This window comes from Quercus suber, unplaced genomic scaffold, assembly GCF_002906115.3.
Source record: "Quercus suber isolate HL8 unplaced genomic scaffold, Cork oak 2.0 scaffold_223, whole genome shotgun sequence".
Taxonomy (NCBI): Eukaryota; Viridiplantae; Streptophyta; class Magnoliopsida; order Fagales; family Fagaceae; genus Quercus; species Quercus suber.
In genome coordinates, this window is record NW_027069681.1 from 943,344 (window position 1) to 958,063 (window position 14,720).

Genomic DNA, 14,720 nt, shown 5'->3' on the forward strand with positions numbered 1-14,720 from the left:
CCAAAATTTTTTTATATGTAATTTAATACATTAATTGGATTATTTTCATATATTCATAAAATGTATTTTAAAACTTTTAATTCTAAAAATATTGAAATAATCGGTATCAGAATAAATATCATATTTTAAATGGTTATTCTCTTTCTTGGCAATGTTGGACTTTAGTTATTGAACAATGAATTATTAGTTTTAATTTTAATTTTAATTTTGATAAAGAGAGAAAAACAGAGTAAATTTTTTGGAAGATTCAAGTTTTTAACATACTTAAACTACCGTAAATATAGTAAAACATATAGTAAAATGTTGAACATTTGACAAGAGTATAATATTTAAAAATAATTTTTATTAGGGCCTTAATTAAAATGTTTACATTGTAATATAGATAGACAAGACATTTTATAGGCCGCTAATCCCAAAAAAAAAAAAGTGAAATAGAGAAAAAAAAATACCCATTAAGAACTTACATGCTACAAATCACACTTGGACCCTTTCCCCCTTAGATCCTCAAACACTTTGTATATGTGGATATGCCAATTCAGCTACAAGGTTTGTGCTTCCTAACTTATCAATAACTATTCACTATATTCACTTTATGTAAAAAAAAATTTGAAGTTTAGCATTTTTCACTAGTTATACATAGAGTAGATTAAACTTCACAATAGATAATAATAATAATAATAATAATAATAATAATAATAAAATCCTTAAAAAATAAAAAGAAACAGTTATAAACCGCGCGCCAAAGCCCTCCCATTCCAATATATATATATATATATAGAGAGAGAGAGAGAGAGAGAGAGAGAGAGTACTGTAGAGGATATATAAGGGCTGAGAATTGAGAAACCATAAGGTCAGGCTTAATATCTCTACTACTAAGAGATTGGTAGCATGTGAACAGATTTTAGAGGATGGATTTGGGTGATTTCCTGAAAAGGTCAAGCGTAGATTTGTGGATGCTCATGGAAGCAACAATCACCGTGGCTTCTTGGGATGAGTACCGTAGTGAATTAAAGCATCGAAAGGAAAGTATCGTGGAGCTGATCAACAAGGCAACAATGGGTCCTCTTTTGTCCCCAACAAAGTGCCACGCTGCTATGGTTGAGTTGGTTGAGCTCTACAACGACGACGATGGTGATGATCACGAGTACCACGATGTGTTGGTAAAATTGGATGAGCACAAGAACAAGATTCTTGACATAAAGGAGCGTCTTGGTAGTCTTGATCATCAGGAGTCCAAAGCTTCTTTGGTTGAGTTGCTCGAGAGTATAGTAGACATGATTGGAGAGCAAGTGAGACGATTAAAGAAGCCTGAAAACGAAAGGTTATTGGCAACTCGCGTACTTGTGGGCAGGTGGGTTGGTATTGTAGATGAATGGTTAAAGTTGGATGAGACTAGAAATCAGGTTAATGTGGCTGATCACCATGTTCTGAATGAGAGTAGTTCCGAACAACAACAACAACAACAACAACAACCACAACCGAAGCAGAAGTTGAAGTTGAAGTTGAGGCCCAAAAAAAACGAAGCTGAAGGAGCTGCTCCTCAAAATGGAGAAAGAAACGTGGCTCCTAATGAAGAAAAATCTGTCCATGAATCTTCTCCTCTTCCTCCAAAAAAGAGAAGAGGACCAGAGTAGATCGGTAATATTGTAAAGGTTTTGACTACTCTTGGCTTCATTTCATACTATAAATTTTCAAGATTTTTGTTTTCTTTCTACTTTTTTTCCCTCCCTTTTCCTTTTTCTGAATATGGTTGCTTTTACATAAATGGCAAGAACCTAAGGTGGCTTAACAGATTCTAGAGTAGCTCACCTAGTGAATGAAATCGATGCTCTGTTGGATAGATTAGATGAATGAGCGCGCCCACTTGTGGCAAGAACCTAAGGTGGCTTACATATTCTAGAGTTGCTCACTTAGTGAATGAAATTGATGCTCTGTTGGATAGATTAGATAAATGAGCGCGCCCACTTGTGCATGTTAGACGAATATGATTCCTGTAGTGTACGAATTTTCAAGATTGTTGTTTTCTTTGTACCTTTTCTTTGTTTCTTTTTCTTTTAAAGGGAAAGAGCCATGGAATGTATTTGATCTCATATACTGAACAGAGATGTTATTGTAGTGTATGAATTTTCAAAATTGTTGTTTATGCCTTGTGACTTCTTTGTTTTTAGTTTATCGTGGTTTATTCTGTCCTTTTAAGCCCCAAGTGAGATTCATTTTGATACTTAACCCATTTCATGAAACAAAAATAGCATATAATTTTGCAAATAAAGTTGATATTCTTTGTCTCTTAGAAATATTTTATATGTAACTTAAGTTTGAAATCTGTACTAGGCAGGGATGATGCAGAGTAAACGAGATCTTCTCTAAATGCTATAGCTCCACTTGTCTTGCTGCATCATGGTAAATCATTCATGAATTCAATCCTTCAATTGCAACTTAATTTTCCTATGAACCATACCTTGTATGTAGAGTTAGGGTGGACACTAAGAAATCCAAGTTTGCTCTGCTCATTTTCCTAATAGACTATCCTATATTTTAATTGAATCTTTACTCTATCAGACCTTTGTTTTCTACATCAGTTGTCGAGACTTTTTATACAGCTCATTTGCAAGTGTTGTGTACAAGCACAAGCTTGAAAGAGAGGTTCAGACATATTTTGGAGAATGACTTGCACATCATGTTATTACACTTAGAAGCTCTATTATATACCTTTGGAGCTTGATCAAATAAACATTTCTTAACTATTATAATAATCAAACGTTCATGTTGACATAAAATTCTCACTTATACAAAGGTTGCTGCCTACAAGTCTTACTAAATTTGTTGCAATGAAACTGTTCAGTTTTTGTTGCGACAATAAAAAAGAACAACAAATCATTCTGTTATTTGGCTTGCATGGAAAATCATTAATGATTCTTATGATTCCAAATATTTTTTATATACAAAAATTTTCATTCACTAAACATCACCCAAATTGGTATATATTTAAAATTTTTAAGGCCATTTGGGAGCCTCAAATAGAAAATTGATTTCCAAATTCATAATCTACTCTAACAATTAGTATAGCCATAATTTTGAGTGAAAAAAAGTTTAACAGATTGAATCAATGCTAGTCATTAATCAACATTTAGTCAATGACTAGCAATGGTCAATTTGCATAGAGAAAAGGGGACAAAGCAAGAGAAATTACAATTAGGAGGATGATTTATAGTGATTTACCGAATATGTAACATTTTAAGAAACGTTCCTCACTCTCAAAAAGCAAAAAACATATTTCACTTTATTATAAAAAAAATTATTAAAAATTTTGTAACTCAATTTATACTTTATAAAAATATTTAAAATTCAAATTCCCCGTTTCCCAACCACCCAAAAACAAAATCCTAACAAACACAATTTCAAAAGTTCCGCTATAAACAACCCCAACCCCAAACCCCCATGTACTTACTTTACTTCCAAAAAATAAAAAACAATGCATTGCTTTTCCACTCTTAATTTCCCACCGCCGCCTCCCACCATAGTTAAGTTCTTGAATTTCCGAAATTGAGTTTAAAATCCGCAGTACGTCAAAACAAGAGTAAGTTAGAATAGATTGACAAATACATTTGAATCAAATAAAAACGCAAAGCATCTTTTACTCTTGGCCTGTACATGTAAGAAGACCATTGTACAAACCGGTGCACTTGAAGAGCCTTGGGTGCATATATAGTAGAAGTGCATGTTTTCATTGAAGAAAGATCTGACCACATTAACTTTTCTAATCTTCGAGTCTCTAGGCTATAAGAGAGGATGAATCCTGTAGTTTTAACATAAAGTATCTGCAGGTCGTCGTCAAAGGCAATAACCTTTAGATGTGGACGGATACACTCCGCTTCTTGCGCTCACAAGACTCACAAGAAGGAAATAATAACTCACGAAGTTCAATTCATCTTCTTCCACTCTCAGCTTAAGCAACCACTTGTTCGCAATTCTATCTCCATGAAAAACATCATCAACATCATCATTGTTTAGGTCTTCATAGGTCCATATAAGAAATCCATAAAATCCTGATCGACAAAATTGTAGTTGTCCATCGGACTCCCACAAACAATTTTCGTCCAAATCACTTCGCAGCTTAGAACTCATCTTTGGTAATGGAACGAGATTAAAGAACCCCTTTTCAACATTATAAACCAGCATGACTTCACTCTTGTTTTTTCCCCATATGCTGTATAGTTTTCCCTTCCAATAGAGTGAGGTATGACAACATTTGTCAATAATATTTGTACGTGTGGAGTTGAAAATTCTAGCTTCACGTGTTGTCCATTCCCTGGTTTCAGATGAGAATATGCGGCATTCGATTACTTTAGAATGAACGGTGAATTTGTTCAGGGAATAGCATATCACCTTGAAGTGCTTTTGAGAAATTTCATAGGCAATTGCTGCAAACACATAAGTTCCATAAGAGAAAAAGCTCCTTCCGGTAGGAATTTCTAGATTCTGGTTAAGAGCTGGATTTGAAACAACATACTTTCTCAAAAGCTCTTCATCCTCTGTAAAATGTTCTTCGTCTTTCATAGCATAAAGAAGCAAGCCGTCGCAGGAGTCGACCAACCTGGCTTCATGGAATGAGTGACTGAGTGAGAGTGAGCTTTGTGCATAGATGGCTCCTCTCTGATCTTCAAATGTTATGAAATTTCAGCTTTCGTGCTTCAAATTATGGCACATGTACACTAAGGCTGAGGGAGATCTTAAAGAACAATGAGTGACGAAGATTGTTTATTACACCACACCAAGTCTTTGATACACACTTCATTCTGGTACAAGGTTTTAAGGGGATATAAGAGACGATTTTTTCTACAAGTTCCCGACATGGATCTTCAAATCCAATATGTGTGTCCAACTTTTGTTTCCTCTTTCCATGGTAATTTGAATCCATCGCCATCAATTGGACTATATCCCTGTCAAAGACAAGGAGACTTGTTGAATTTCGGCTATTTACTTATACAAACTTAAACCCAATTTGGCAAAACTACCAAAATGAAATGAAATAAATACAATGAATGGTGAAAATAAAAATCACTTAAATAAGTTCTATCTTCTTCCGTAAAAAAAAAAAAGTACCACTTAAATTAAGTAGTCAAGTATTTCATGTAGAAAACTCTGATACAAAGAAAAGAATTGCGAATATGAATGATTATAATATTCATGTATAGATTATGTATCCATTTGGCATTGATGAAAATTGCCAGCTTATTTTTACTACTATTCATGAACCTTACTGTATTTTTTGGTACTATTTATAAGTCTCACAGTATTATTTCATCTAATTTTTACCTTTATCTACCATACTTTTAGCAAAAAATTTTAATTTCAACAAAATAAGCGGATCTTAAACAGACTCAAAGAGTCTTGTAACTTAATTAATTGGTAGATTATGATCTTTTCAAGAGATGCAGAGTTTTAATACTCTATCCCATTGCAAACATCAAATTATAAAAGAAAAAAATTGCGTATATGCCATTTTAGTTCACAGTGAATTAATAGCAAAAACAAAAATCTCACCAAAAAGAATTATACTCAATGAAAATTGAAAAAGCTCTTTATTTTTATTTATTTTTTGGTCCTGGTTGTCTCAATCTCACCCCACACACACCTACCCATACATAGGTGTTATTTATGTACAAATCAAACAGCAACCGTACACGGACCCTATTTCTAGTAGTAAATAGAAATAGGTGACTTGATACGGCTTCACCACTAGTAAAGCTCAATCAATAAGCTATGATGAAGCGTGGCTAGATGTATGGTACAATACTACATTGTGCACCTATACAAATCATAGCCTTATCAACAAGTAATACCTCTATTAAACCATTAATTTCTTATATTATAGTAAGAATTTCAAAAAACAAAGACCAAGTTAGAACCAAAGCCATACATGATACAAAGTTACAAACACAAGGGGTAGATTAGATCTATAACTAAATAATCAAAATATACAAAAAAAGAAAAGAAAAATGAAGAAGAAATTCTTCTAAGGACAAAATATAAATAATGTAAGAGAATTTGGATTAATTCTGAAACATTGCAGCCCCGTAAAATCATAAAATTCACAATGAAGACTGACTTGAAAACTGATTATATACGATATAAGTCCCGACAAATTACCATATGCCGATCTATAAACCAAACTAATTGACAAATATTTTTTTTTTAATTTTTTATAATTCAATAATTAGAGTCGGGAGATTTGAACAATATTAAAAATATCAAGAAATGTCAATTGAAAATCATTAAATATTCAAAAAAAAAAAATTAGCCATTTTTCAGTGTTTGAGAAGTATCCCACCCATAGGATCTAGATTATAGCACATTTAAGAGTTTGGGAGAATTGTGTGTGGATTTTCTGGCTTATAGGTTAGGTTTCTTTAACTATGCTTAAAGTTTTTACAACACAATTACATAAAATAAATAATAATATTATTATTTAAAAAAAAAAAAACTGTTTGGGGTTGGGGATGTGGACGATGAAACTGTAAAGTACTTGAGCCGAAAGACACGTTGAAAAAATGTACTGTGGATATCAAACTTAGTGCGATAGGTACCTTGATAATCACCGTTCTGTCGTTTGTGAATTGTCAATTGTGAAGGACACAAGCAAAAGCATTGAACCTGGTAGAAGAATAGTAGAAAAGAATGCCGTGCGGCATGGAAGTAAAAATATCACTCGCTATTTGTGAACCCTAATTCAATTTTATATAGGGTAAATTATAAATTATATTTTAAATTTTTTTTAAAATTTGATTTTTACCCTTAATATTTGGAGTGTTTGAATTTTATACTCTAAATTTTCAAAATTTGGATTTTACTCCTTAAAGTTTGGGGATGTTTGGATTTTATATCCCAAATTCTAAAACTTTATGGTATAAAATCCAAACACTTCTAAACTTTAGGGAGTAAAATCCAAATGCTCCTAAAATTCAGGTGGTAAAATTCAAATTTTGAAATGTTAGGGTGTAAAATTTAAAAACCCCAAAACGTTAGAGGCTAAAATCTAAATTCTAAAACTTCAAAGTATAAAATCCAAACACTTTCAAACTTTAAGGGTGTAATTTACAATTTATCCTTTTTAATTTAAGAGACTTGGAATTGAATTGCTAACCTCATATTAGTGCGACTAGGTTTGGCTTACCTCCAGTAATTTTTTAACTGGAATATCTTTTTGTTTAAATGAGAAATTGTCACATCACCTACTAACTAAATAAAATGTAGAGATTAAAACCCACTACCACTTGCTATTGTGTATTTAAAACAAAAGGAGATATCCAGTTAAAAAAATACTGAAGATAAACCAAACCTGTGCAACTAAACTAGTTGGATATTAACAGGAGTCTTGGTGAGGTGGTGTGCCGCCAAAGCCAGAAGGTTACTAATACTAATAGGGTTCTGAAGAATTTAACACTAACCAAAAGAAACATATATGAGTGGGCATTACCTGTGACTTGAACCAAAAAAATTAAGATAGTCCTAAGAGCATCCTCATCAAGGATTGCAAAAAATTTAACATTTACCCTCTCAAATCCCAATTTTATAACATATAACACTCCACTTTACAACATCCTTTCCATCAAAACTTCTATTTTTTTAACACTTCATTTAAATATTCTTTCTTTATCAATTTTTTATTTTTTTATTTATTTTTCCAGTCTCTTTTTTTGAGACTCTCTCCTCTGTCTCTCTTTCACACCCAGTGCCACCGGCCACCATATCCACCCACCCATTTCACAACCACCATATCTACCCACCATCGCCGCAACCACACAAAAAAAATAAAAAAAAAAAAAAAAAAAAAAAAAAAAAAAAAAAAAAAAAAAGAAGAAGAAGAAGAAAGAAACCTCCACCATCGCCGCCACCAGCAAACCCACTAGCAGACCTATCACGCCGAACCAAATCCATAGCCACTGCCCACACCCATTGCTATCGGCCACCACTGCCCACAATCACACCCACCGTCACCACCACCCAACCTCCAACCACCAAAATTACAAACAAAAATAAACCCACAACAAACCCACAGTCACCACCAGCCAACCCAACCCAGAAAACCCCTAGCACCACTAGCCACCACCCCCCACCCACCTACCACCACCATAAACCCCAACCCAAAATCAACCCACCATTAGTCACCACCACTACAAACTGCACCCACCCACCATTAACCACAAAAAACCAAAACCCACTCACCCATCCACCTACCACCACCGTAAACCTCTACCCAAAATCAACCCACCACTAGCCACCATCACCACAAACCATACCCACCCACAAATAAACAAAACAAAACCACAACCTAGCCACCACCTTCAACCTTTCTCCTCCAAATCACAAAACAACTACCATCACAAACACAAAAGCCAGCCATCACAAAATTTCAGCCACCACTAAATCCAATCCACTGCCAAACTGCGAACCATGACTCATCGTGACCGGCAACCCACAATGCTGCCAACGCACGGTGACTCACCCACAGGAAATCAGTGAGAGAGAGGGATGAGCAAGAGACGGCAAGGGCGAGAGGGCTAGGGAGAGGAAGAAAGAGAGAGAACCAGTGAGAAAGAAAGAAAAAAAAAAAGAGAGACAAGAGGGAGATCGGTGAAAGGGAAGAAATGAAAAAGAAGGTGAGAAGAAAAGAGAGCGGGTCCCACTTGAATAAACAAATAATATAATTTGAAACCGCACTGTTCATGAATGCCAAAAATTATGGCATTTACCATTCTTGATGGAAGTGATTTTTTAGAGGTTAGGGTGTCAAATGCCAAATATTTGGCATTTGACATCATTGATAAGAATGCTCTAATAGCTTTTTAATTGGTTAATTATTAGCTTATTTTTGTCCTGGACTAGACATTCATTGTTTTTTTTTTTTTTTTAATAATATTTATGAAAGACATTCATTGTCATATGTACAAGTTGAGATTCATTCCTACTAATGAATGAGGGCTAAAAGTTGAAACTTTGTTCATTGTGTAAGATTGTAGAACTCGATTGAGTGAGATCAAAACTTTGTTGTGCGAGCTCTGGCAAAACTTTCGCTGAAGTCTGGTTTGTAACCACATTAAGTCCAAACTCTATTTTTTTAGAGCAATACATATTTCACTCACTCACCTACATGCATAGTACACACACAAACACACTCACTGCTTTTCTGTTCTTTTTGTGAGTGTGTGTCAGGTGAGTATTTTGTCAGCCATGTAATAAGTAAGTTTCATTATTAAAATTATGGTGAGGATCAAAATGAAATATTATTGAGAAACTCGAAGAACCAAAACTAAAAATTTAAAAAGCACAAGGATCAAAAAAAAAAAAAACATACCCTAAATTATTGGAACCAAAAGTAAATTTTTGCCTAGTTAAAATAAAGAAATGACTTTTGACTAAAATTTGGGGTGAGATTTTAAATAAATGTAACAGATGATTTCACATGACTAGAGTATGACTAAAAGAGTAATTTTCAAATACAAAACTCTGGTGTATATGGCTAACTACCCTATAAAACTAGGCTTACGCTCCTCCTTTCGTCACTTGGCAAATATTTAGCAACCAAGTACCAAAGCAAAGACGTGGAAAGAGAGACAAATAAAGCAATCGATAGCATCACAGAAAAGTAAAGACATTGCTTGGGGGCAAGCGTGGTGTTGCAGAGGGTGCAGAGGGTCGCATATTAGCATTTGATGCTTGTGAGTTGAGACAGAAGCACAACACGACAACTCCATCACTGTGGACCATTCCCACTTTTCACTTTCCAAGTTTTTACCCATGTCAATATGATCCCACTACTATGTACTGTATTTCTGATTCTTACTTAGTTTCTACTAAATATGTACGTGTTTTAAATTCTTTTTTTTTTTTATATTTCTAAATTAAAAAAGTTTCTGTTATAAATTCATAGATTTCATGTCATATAACGATTATGAGTAATACCATATTTATTACTAGATTCATAATAAAGCTATTATCATAAGTACAACTCATTTGTTAAAATGCCACAATTCAAATTGCTCGATCAACTTCTACCAAACATAATATAAAGTTATACGAGAACTTTAAAGACACACTCTACTCTCTTACTTTTTTTTTTTTTTTTTGTTGAGAATAAGCTCTACTCTCTTACTTAAGTGTTTTATTAAGGAAATTATGGATTTTTTAAGAGGATGATAAAGCTAGCAAAGGCTACGTCGCACTATGGTAGTTATTAGGGGTATGTTACTGCAGTACATGATGTGTCTTTTTGTAATTTGGAGAGTCAATTGTGTTAGGACTTAGGATTAGGAAGAGAAAAGGAGCAATAATGAAGGGTGGGGTGTGGGACCTGGTGGGACCCAAATGGCAGGGCGTGGGAGAAGGATGAACGTGACGTTGTCGGTTGTTTTATTCAGAGGGGGTGAGCCCTTTGCTCTCATCAGTATCTCTCTTTGCACCTGACTCCTTATTATCTCTCCCTGGCTTCACCACAAGCAACCAAGCTGTCTCTTGTTGGATGTGTAGCTGGCTTGTTGGAAGCACTGAAACACAAACCCAAAACCAAAACCAAAACCCCATCTCTCTCTCTCTCTCTCTTCTAGCTCTAATTCTGTGGTTGTGCGCAAGTGCAAGCCAGATAGATGGTAAAGCTGCTGCTGCTCCTGCTGCTTTTCTCCGTAGCATAACTGTGAGTTTGGTCCAAGTGTTGATTTCTTGTATTTATTTTGAGTTATTGTTTCCAATTATTTTATATCATATGCTCTCTTTCTCTTTTGAAAGCACGCGTCTTGTAAGTGAGAACTGTTGAAATTAGCAGCGTAGGTTGGTGGGTTTAGCAGTACCCTAATTCTAAATCAGGTGGAAGTGGGAGAAAAAAAAAAAACACGATAATTAGTTAAGCTACCTCTAATTATCTCTTTGAAAAATTGTCGGCCTTTTTGATTGGAAGAGAAGTCACGAGGTACAAAATCTTGGTAGCGGTCGAAGATCTAAGCTAGAATAGAAGATTGAGAGGTTCCATCAGTGCATAAATAATGGAAATGAAAGCGCAAGAAAAAGAACTAGGAACCCCGGGATCTTTAAGCTATGGTGGTCATCTCATTGGAGGATCACTAGAAGTTGAGAGAAGAAGAGATGGATTTCATGGTGGAAGTGGAACTACAAGCCGCAGTCGTACACAGTCCCTAGCTCCTCAACAACACCACCCTAGTCAAGCAAGAGTTACAGTCACAGTCCCAGATCCAGTTACTAGTGCAACAATTGCACCCATGTTAGGCAGATCCAACTCAAACCCACATTCAGCAGCAACAGTTAGATACCGAGAATGCTTAAGGAATCACGCAGCGAGCACTGGAGGCAATGTTTTTGATGGCTGTGGAGAGTTCATGCCAAGCGGTGAAGAAGGATCCCTAGAAGCTTTGAAGTGTGCTGCTTGTGATTGCCACAGGAACTTTCACAGAAAAGAGGTTAATGGTGAGACTCAATTCAGTCCTGGTTCAAGAAGAAGTATAGTGCTAAGCCCTCTTCAAATCCCCCCACTTTCATCTCCAGCTGGAGTGCTACACCATCAAAAATTCTCAATGGGGTTTCATACAAACCCTACTGCTCCCATTGTTCAACCAATGAACGTAGCTTATGGTGGTGGTGGGGGAGGGACTGAGTCTTCAAGTGAAGACCTCAATGTGTTCCATTCAAATGCAGAGGCAATGCCACAGCCACCATTTACTGTGTCAAAGAAGAGGTTCAGAACTAAGTTCACACCGGAACAGAAGGACAAGATGTTAGAGTTTGCTGAGAAGGTTGGGTGGAGGATTCAGAAACAAGATGAAGAGGAAGTGGTGAAGCTTTGTGCTGAGATTGGAGTGAAGAGACAGGTTCTTAAGGTTTGGATGCACAATAACAAGAATTCAATGAAGAAGCCGAATGAGACTGAAAAGCAAACTTTTGAGATGGGTAATGCCAAACCAGTGGCAGTGGAGGGAGGCATAGAGGCTGAGATGTAGAAAAACTAGAAAGACTAGGATAAGGTTTGTATAGGATGGGGTGGTGGGTTATCAAGAATTTGATGTCAGAATCTTTGATGTGGGATTAGTGTAATTCTTTTTAAAATCCCTAGCTATTGTTGCCTTGTCTTAATGATTATTTTCCCAATTCAGTTATTGTAGCCCTCTCCTTTCTTCTTCCTACATTTTTTTTTATTCTCCATTTTATGCAATATTGTTCTTCATTTTGTTTAATGCTTGGTTGAAACCATTCAGATGTGCACGGACATTTTCTTATGTCAGAAACAACATGAGTTTGGTCAGACTTTATGGTGCACAAAGGTTGGCATGAACCCAATTAAATATGCTGGCAGGTTTGCATAATTAGTTGATCAGTATTGTGCACGAAAGTTTATTAGTGTCGACGATTATGTTAAAATTCTTAGAAGTTCTTAGTATATCTACTCTAGCATGGAGTTTTCCTATCCAAACACACCTAACCCTAAGCTTGAAATGATAGTGGATTGAAATTTGTTATTTCAATAATTTAAATAAATACAAAAATGATGATAGTTAGAGTTAGTTTAAAAACTGATAATGAGACAAAATATAACTTACTCATTTTGAAATCAACGAACAAGATTTTAGCGACTCAGAGGTAAAGTTATCTTAAGAACTCTAAAAGAATCATAATAGGAACAACTACAATTACATTATTATTCTATTTATTTTTTCCCAACAAATAGAATATTAACAAATTTTTTTTTTGAAGAGAGAATATTAACAAATTTATTATTTTGCAAATAATAAGTCTAATGAAAGGGGGGGGGGGGGGGGGGGGGATGGGGGGGGGGAATCTGATTTTGCTTAAGTTTGGCTCAAAGAAATCTGGTCAACTTAGATTTGTATTAAAAATAAAAGAAGAGATGGGTTAAACATGGGTTGGTTGATTCATTCATAATCTGACCCCCTTTATGACCTCTCTCTCTCTCTCTCTCTCTCTAGAAGACCATGACCACCATATCTTAGAAGATTGGTCACCCAGGCAGGGTGGGTGCCTAATATATTTCCACTCAATAATTCATGGATTAAATTTTTTTTATGTAATTTTCATTTTTTAGAATATAACTAGGAGCAAAGCCATATAATTTTTAGACTATATCTAGGACTAAGGCTTCGTAAACTTATTTTCTATCAAATATAAATTCTCAATTCTATCAATGAAATAAAATATTCATTTATCATTGTGATTTTGTAATTTTTTCATTAAATTAAAATAAGTGGTGATTGAATGTAAAACTATGGAAGAAGCATTATTATTATGAAAAACTATGACTTTGTTCCTAAAAGTATATGTTAAAGTTCTATTTTTTTCCTTGAATATGAGTTATATCAATTTCATTGTTATAAAACTTAAATTAGATTGGCCGGTGGATTAGGTTAACTATGATTCAATGCATAAAGAGATATGGTCCAAGCTAAAAACCAGCGTACACAAAAATTAGTCAAAAACTTTTCAAAATCAGTGATGGATAATTTGAGAACTTGCTCTCCAAATTACATCTCCTAGTTCTCCAATAGGCTTTCTATGTAGGCTTAGATCTTATGAAAGAGATGTAAGAATAGTAGGTTTAGGATGATTTAGATTGTAATTTTGTAGTATTAGACCTCTTATTTTTGTTTGGACTGTTTTGTGTCGGGCTTGTTAGAAAAATGAACCCTAACAATTATGTAGAGTATATATTTTATTATTATTATTTTTTATTTTTTATTTTTTTGGTGATAAAGGGTGTATTTTGAAATACAAGTATTGGATAAGTCGCGAGGCTCTTGGCAAGAATGATGAGACTTTAATAAAGCATTCGTCAGACTTTATCAAAATTGGGAGGTGGAAGAAGAAAAAATGTAAAGAACTAAAGATCTGGGAACAAACCAATAGACTCTCGTCACGTTTCCATATCATAGGATCTAGAACACAATTTATGACAAAATCTTCAATTTACCTTCAACTCTTTGCCAAATGGCAAGTTTCCATTTGGCTCCTCTTGGATGTTTGTTAAGCCAACCGTTGTCTCTCTCTGACATACCATAAATATACTCAAATTGGTGTGTGAATTACGTGGAGACAACTCAAATTCTGACCTTAGAGGATGTTTTTAGATATAAAAATTCTTGGACGACACTATTTTGTGTCATATTTTTGTTAGGCCGCATTATAAACAAGTTGTTAAACCCGGATCGGACCGTTCGGTCCGACTGGAAAATTCTTGAACTGTTCACTATCACGGTCCGTTTAAGGTGAGCCGTTCCATGCGAAAAAAGTATGGACCCGTCCGGACCACGGTCCGACCGTCCGGTTCTGTGAACTGTGACCAGTTCACACGGTTCAAAGGGTTGGCTTGTTTCAAGCCTTAAAACGGCGTCGTTTATTTTTTTTCTTTTTTCTTTTTTTTTTCCCCCTATACAGCGTCGTTTGGAGCTACCCTGAAAACAAAAATCACTCTCAAATCTCAAATTCTCAATCACACTGAAACCCTCGCCTCACTCTCTTGTCTCTGCCTCACACTCTCAATCACTCTCTCGTCTCTTCGTCGTTGCAGCTCAACCCATCTCTTCCTCACTCTCTCGTCTCTGCCTCTCTCCCTCATCGCCGTCACAGCTCAGCCCAGATCGCAGCTCAGCCTAAATCTTTTCCTCACTCTCTCAATCACTCTCTCGTCTCTGCCTTTCTCCCTC

General features: G+C 35.2%; 2 protein-coding genes across 2 annotated transcripts; both read left to right on the forward strand.

The window, feature by feature from the left end:
- The first annotated feature begins 908 nt into the window (after nt 1–908).
- On the forward strand, nt 909–1,634 carry LOC111996216 (uncharacterized). Its single transcript, XM_024028171.1, has one exon. The coding sequence runs from the start codon at nt 909–911 to the stop codon at nt 1,632–1,634; it is 726 nt and encodes a 241-aa protein (XP_023883939.1).
- An 8,789-nt stretch (nt 1,635–10,423) lies between these two features.
- Nucleotides 10,424–12,166, forward strand: LOC111996230 (zinc-finger homeodomain protein 5). The gene is made up of 2 exons (XM_024028185.2): nt 10,424–10,690; nt 10,783–12,166. The coding sequence occupies exon 2, from the start codon at nt 11,037–11,039 to the stop codon at nt 12,003–12,005; it is 969 nt and encodes a 322-aa protein (XP_023883953.1). The 5' UTR covers nt 10,424–10,690; nt 10,783–11,036; the 3' UTR covers nt 12,006–12,166.
- Nucleotides 12,167–14,720: the final 2,554 nt, after the last annotated feature.

What these genes read in the sequence shown, in the direction of transcription:
- LOC111996230 (XM_024028185.2), top strand. Translation starts at nt 11,037, where the DNA reads ATGGAAATGAAAGCGCAAGAAAAAGAACTAGGAACCCCGGGATCTTTA.
- LOC111996216 (XM_024028171.1), top strand. Translation starts at nt 909, where the DNA reads ATGGATTTGGGTGATTTCCTGAAAAGGTCAAGCGTAGATTTGTGGATG.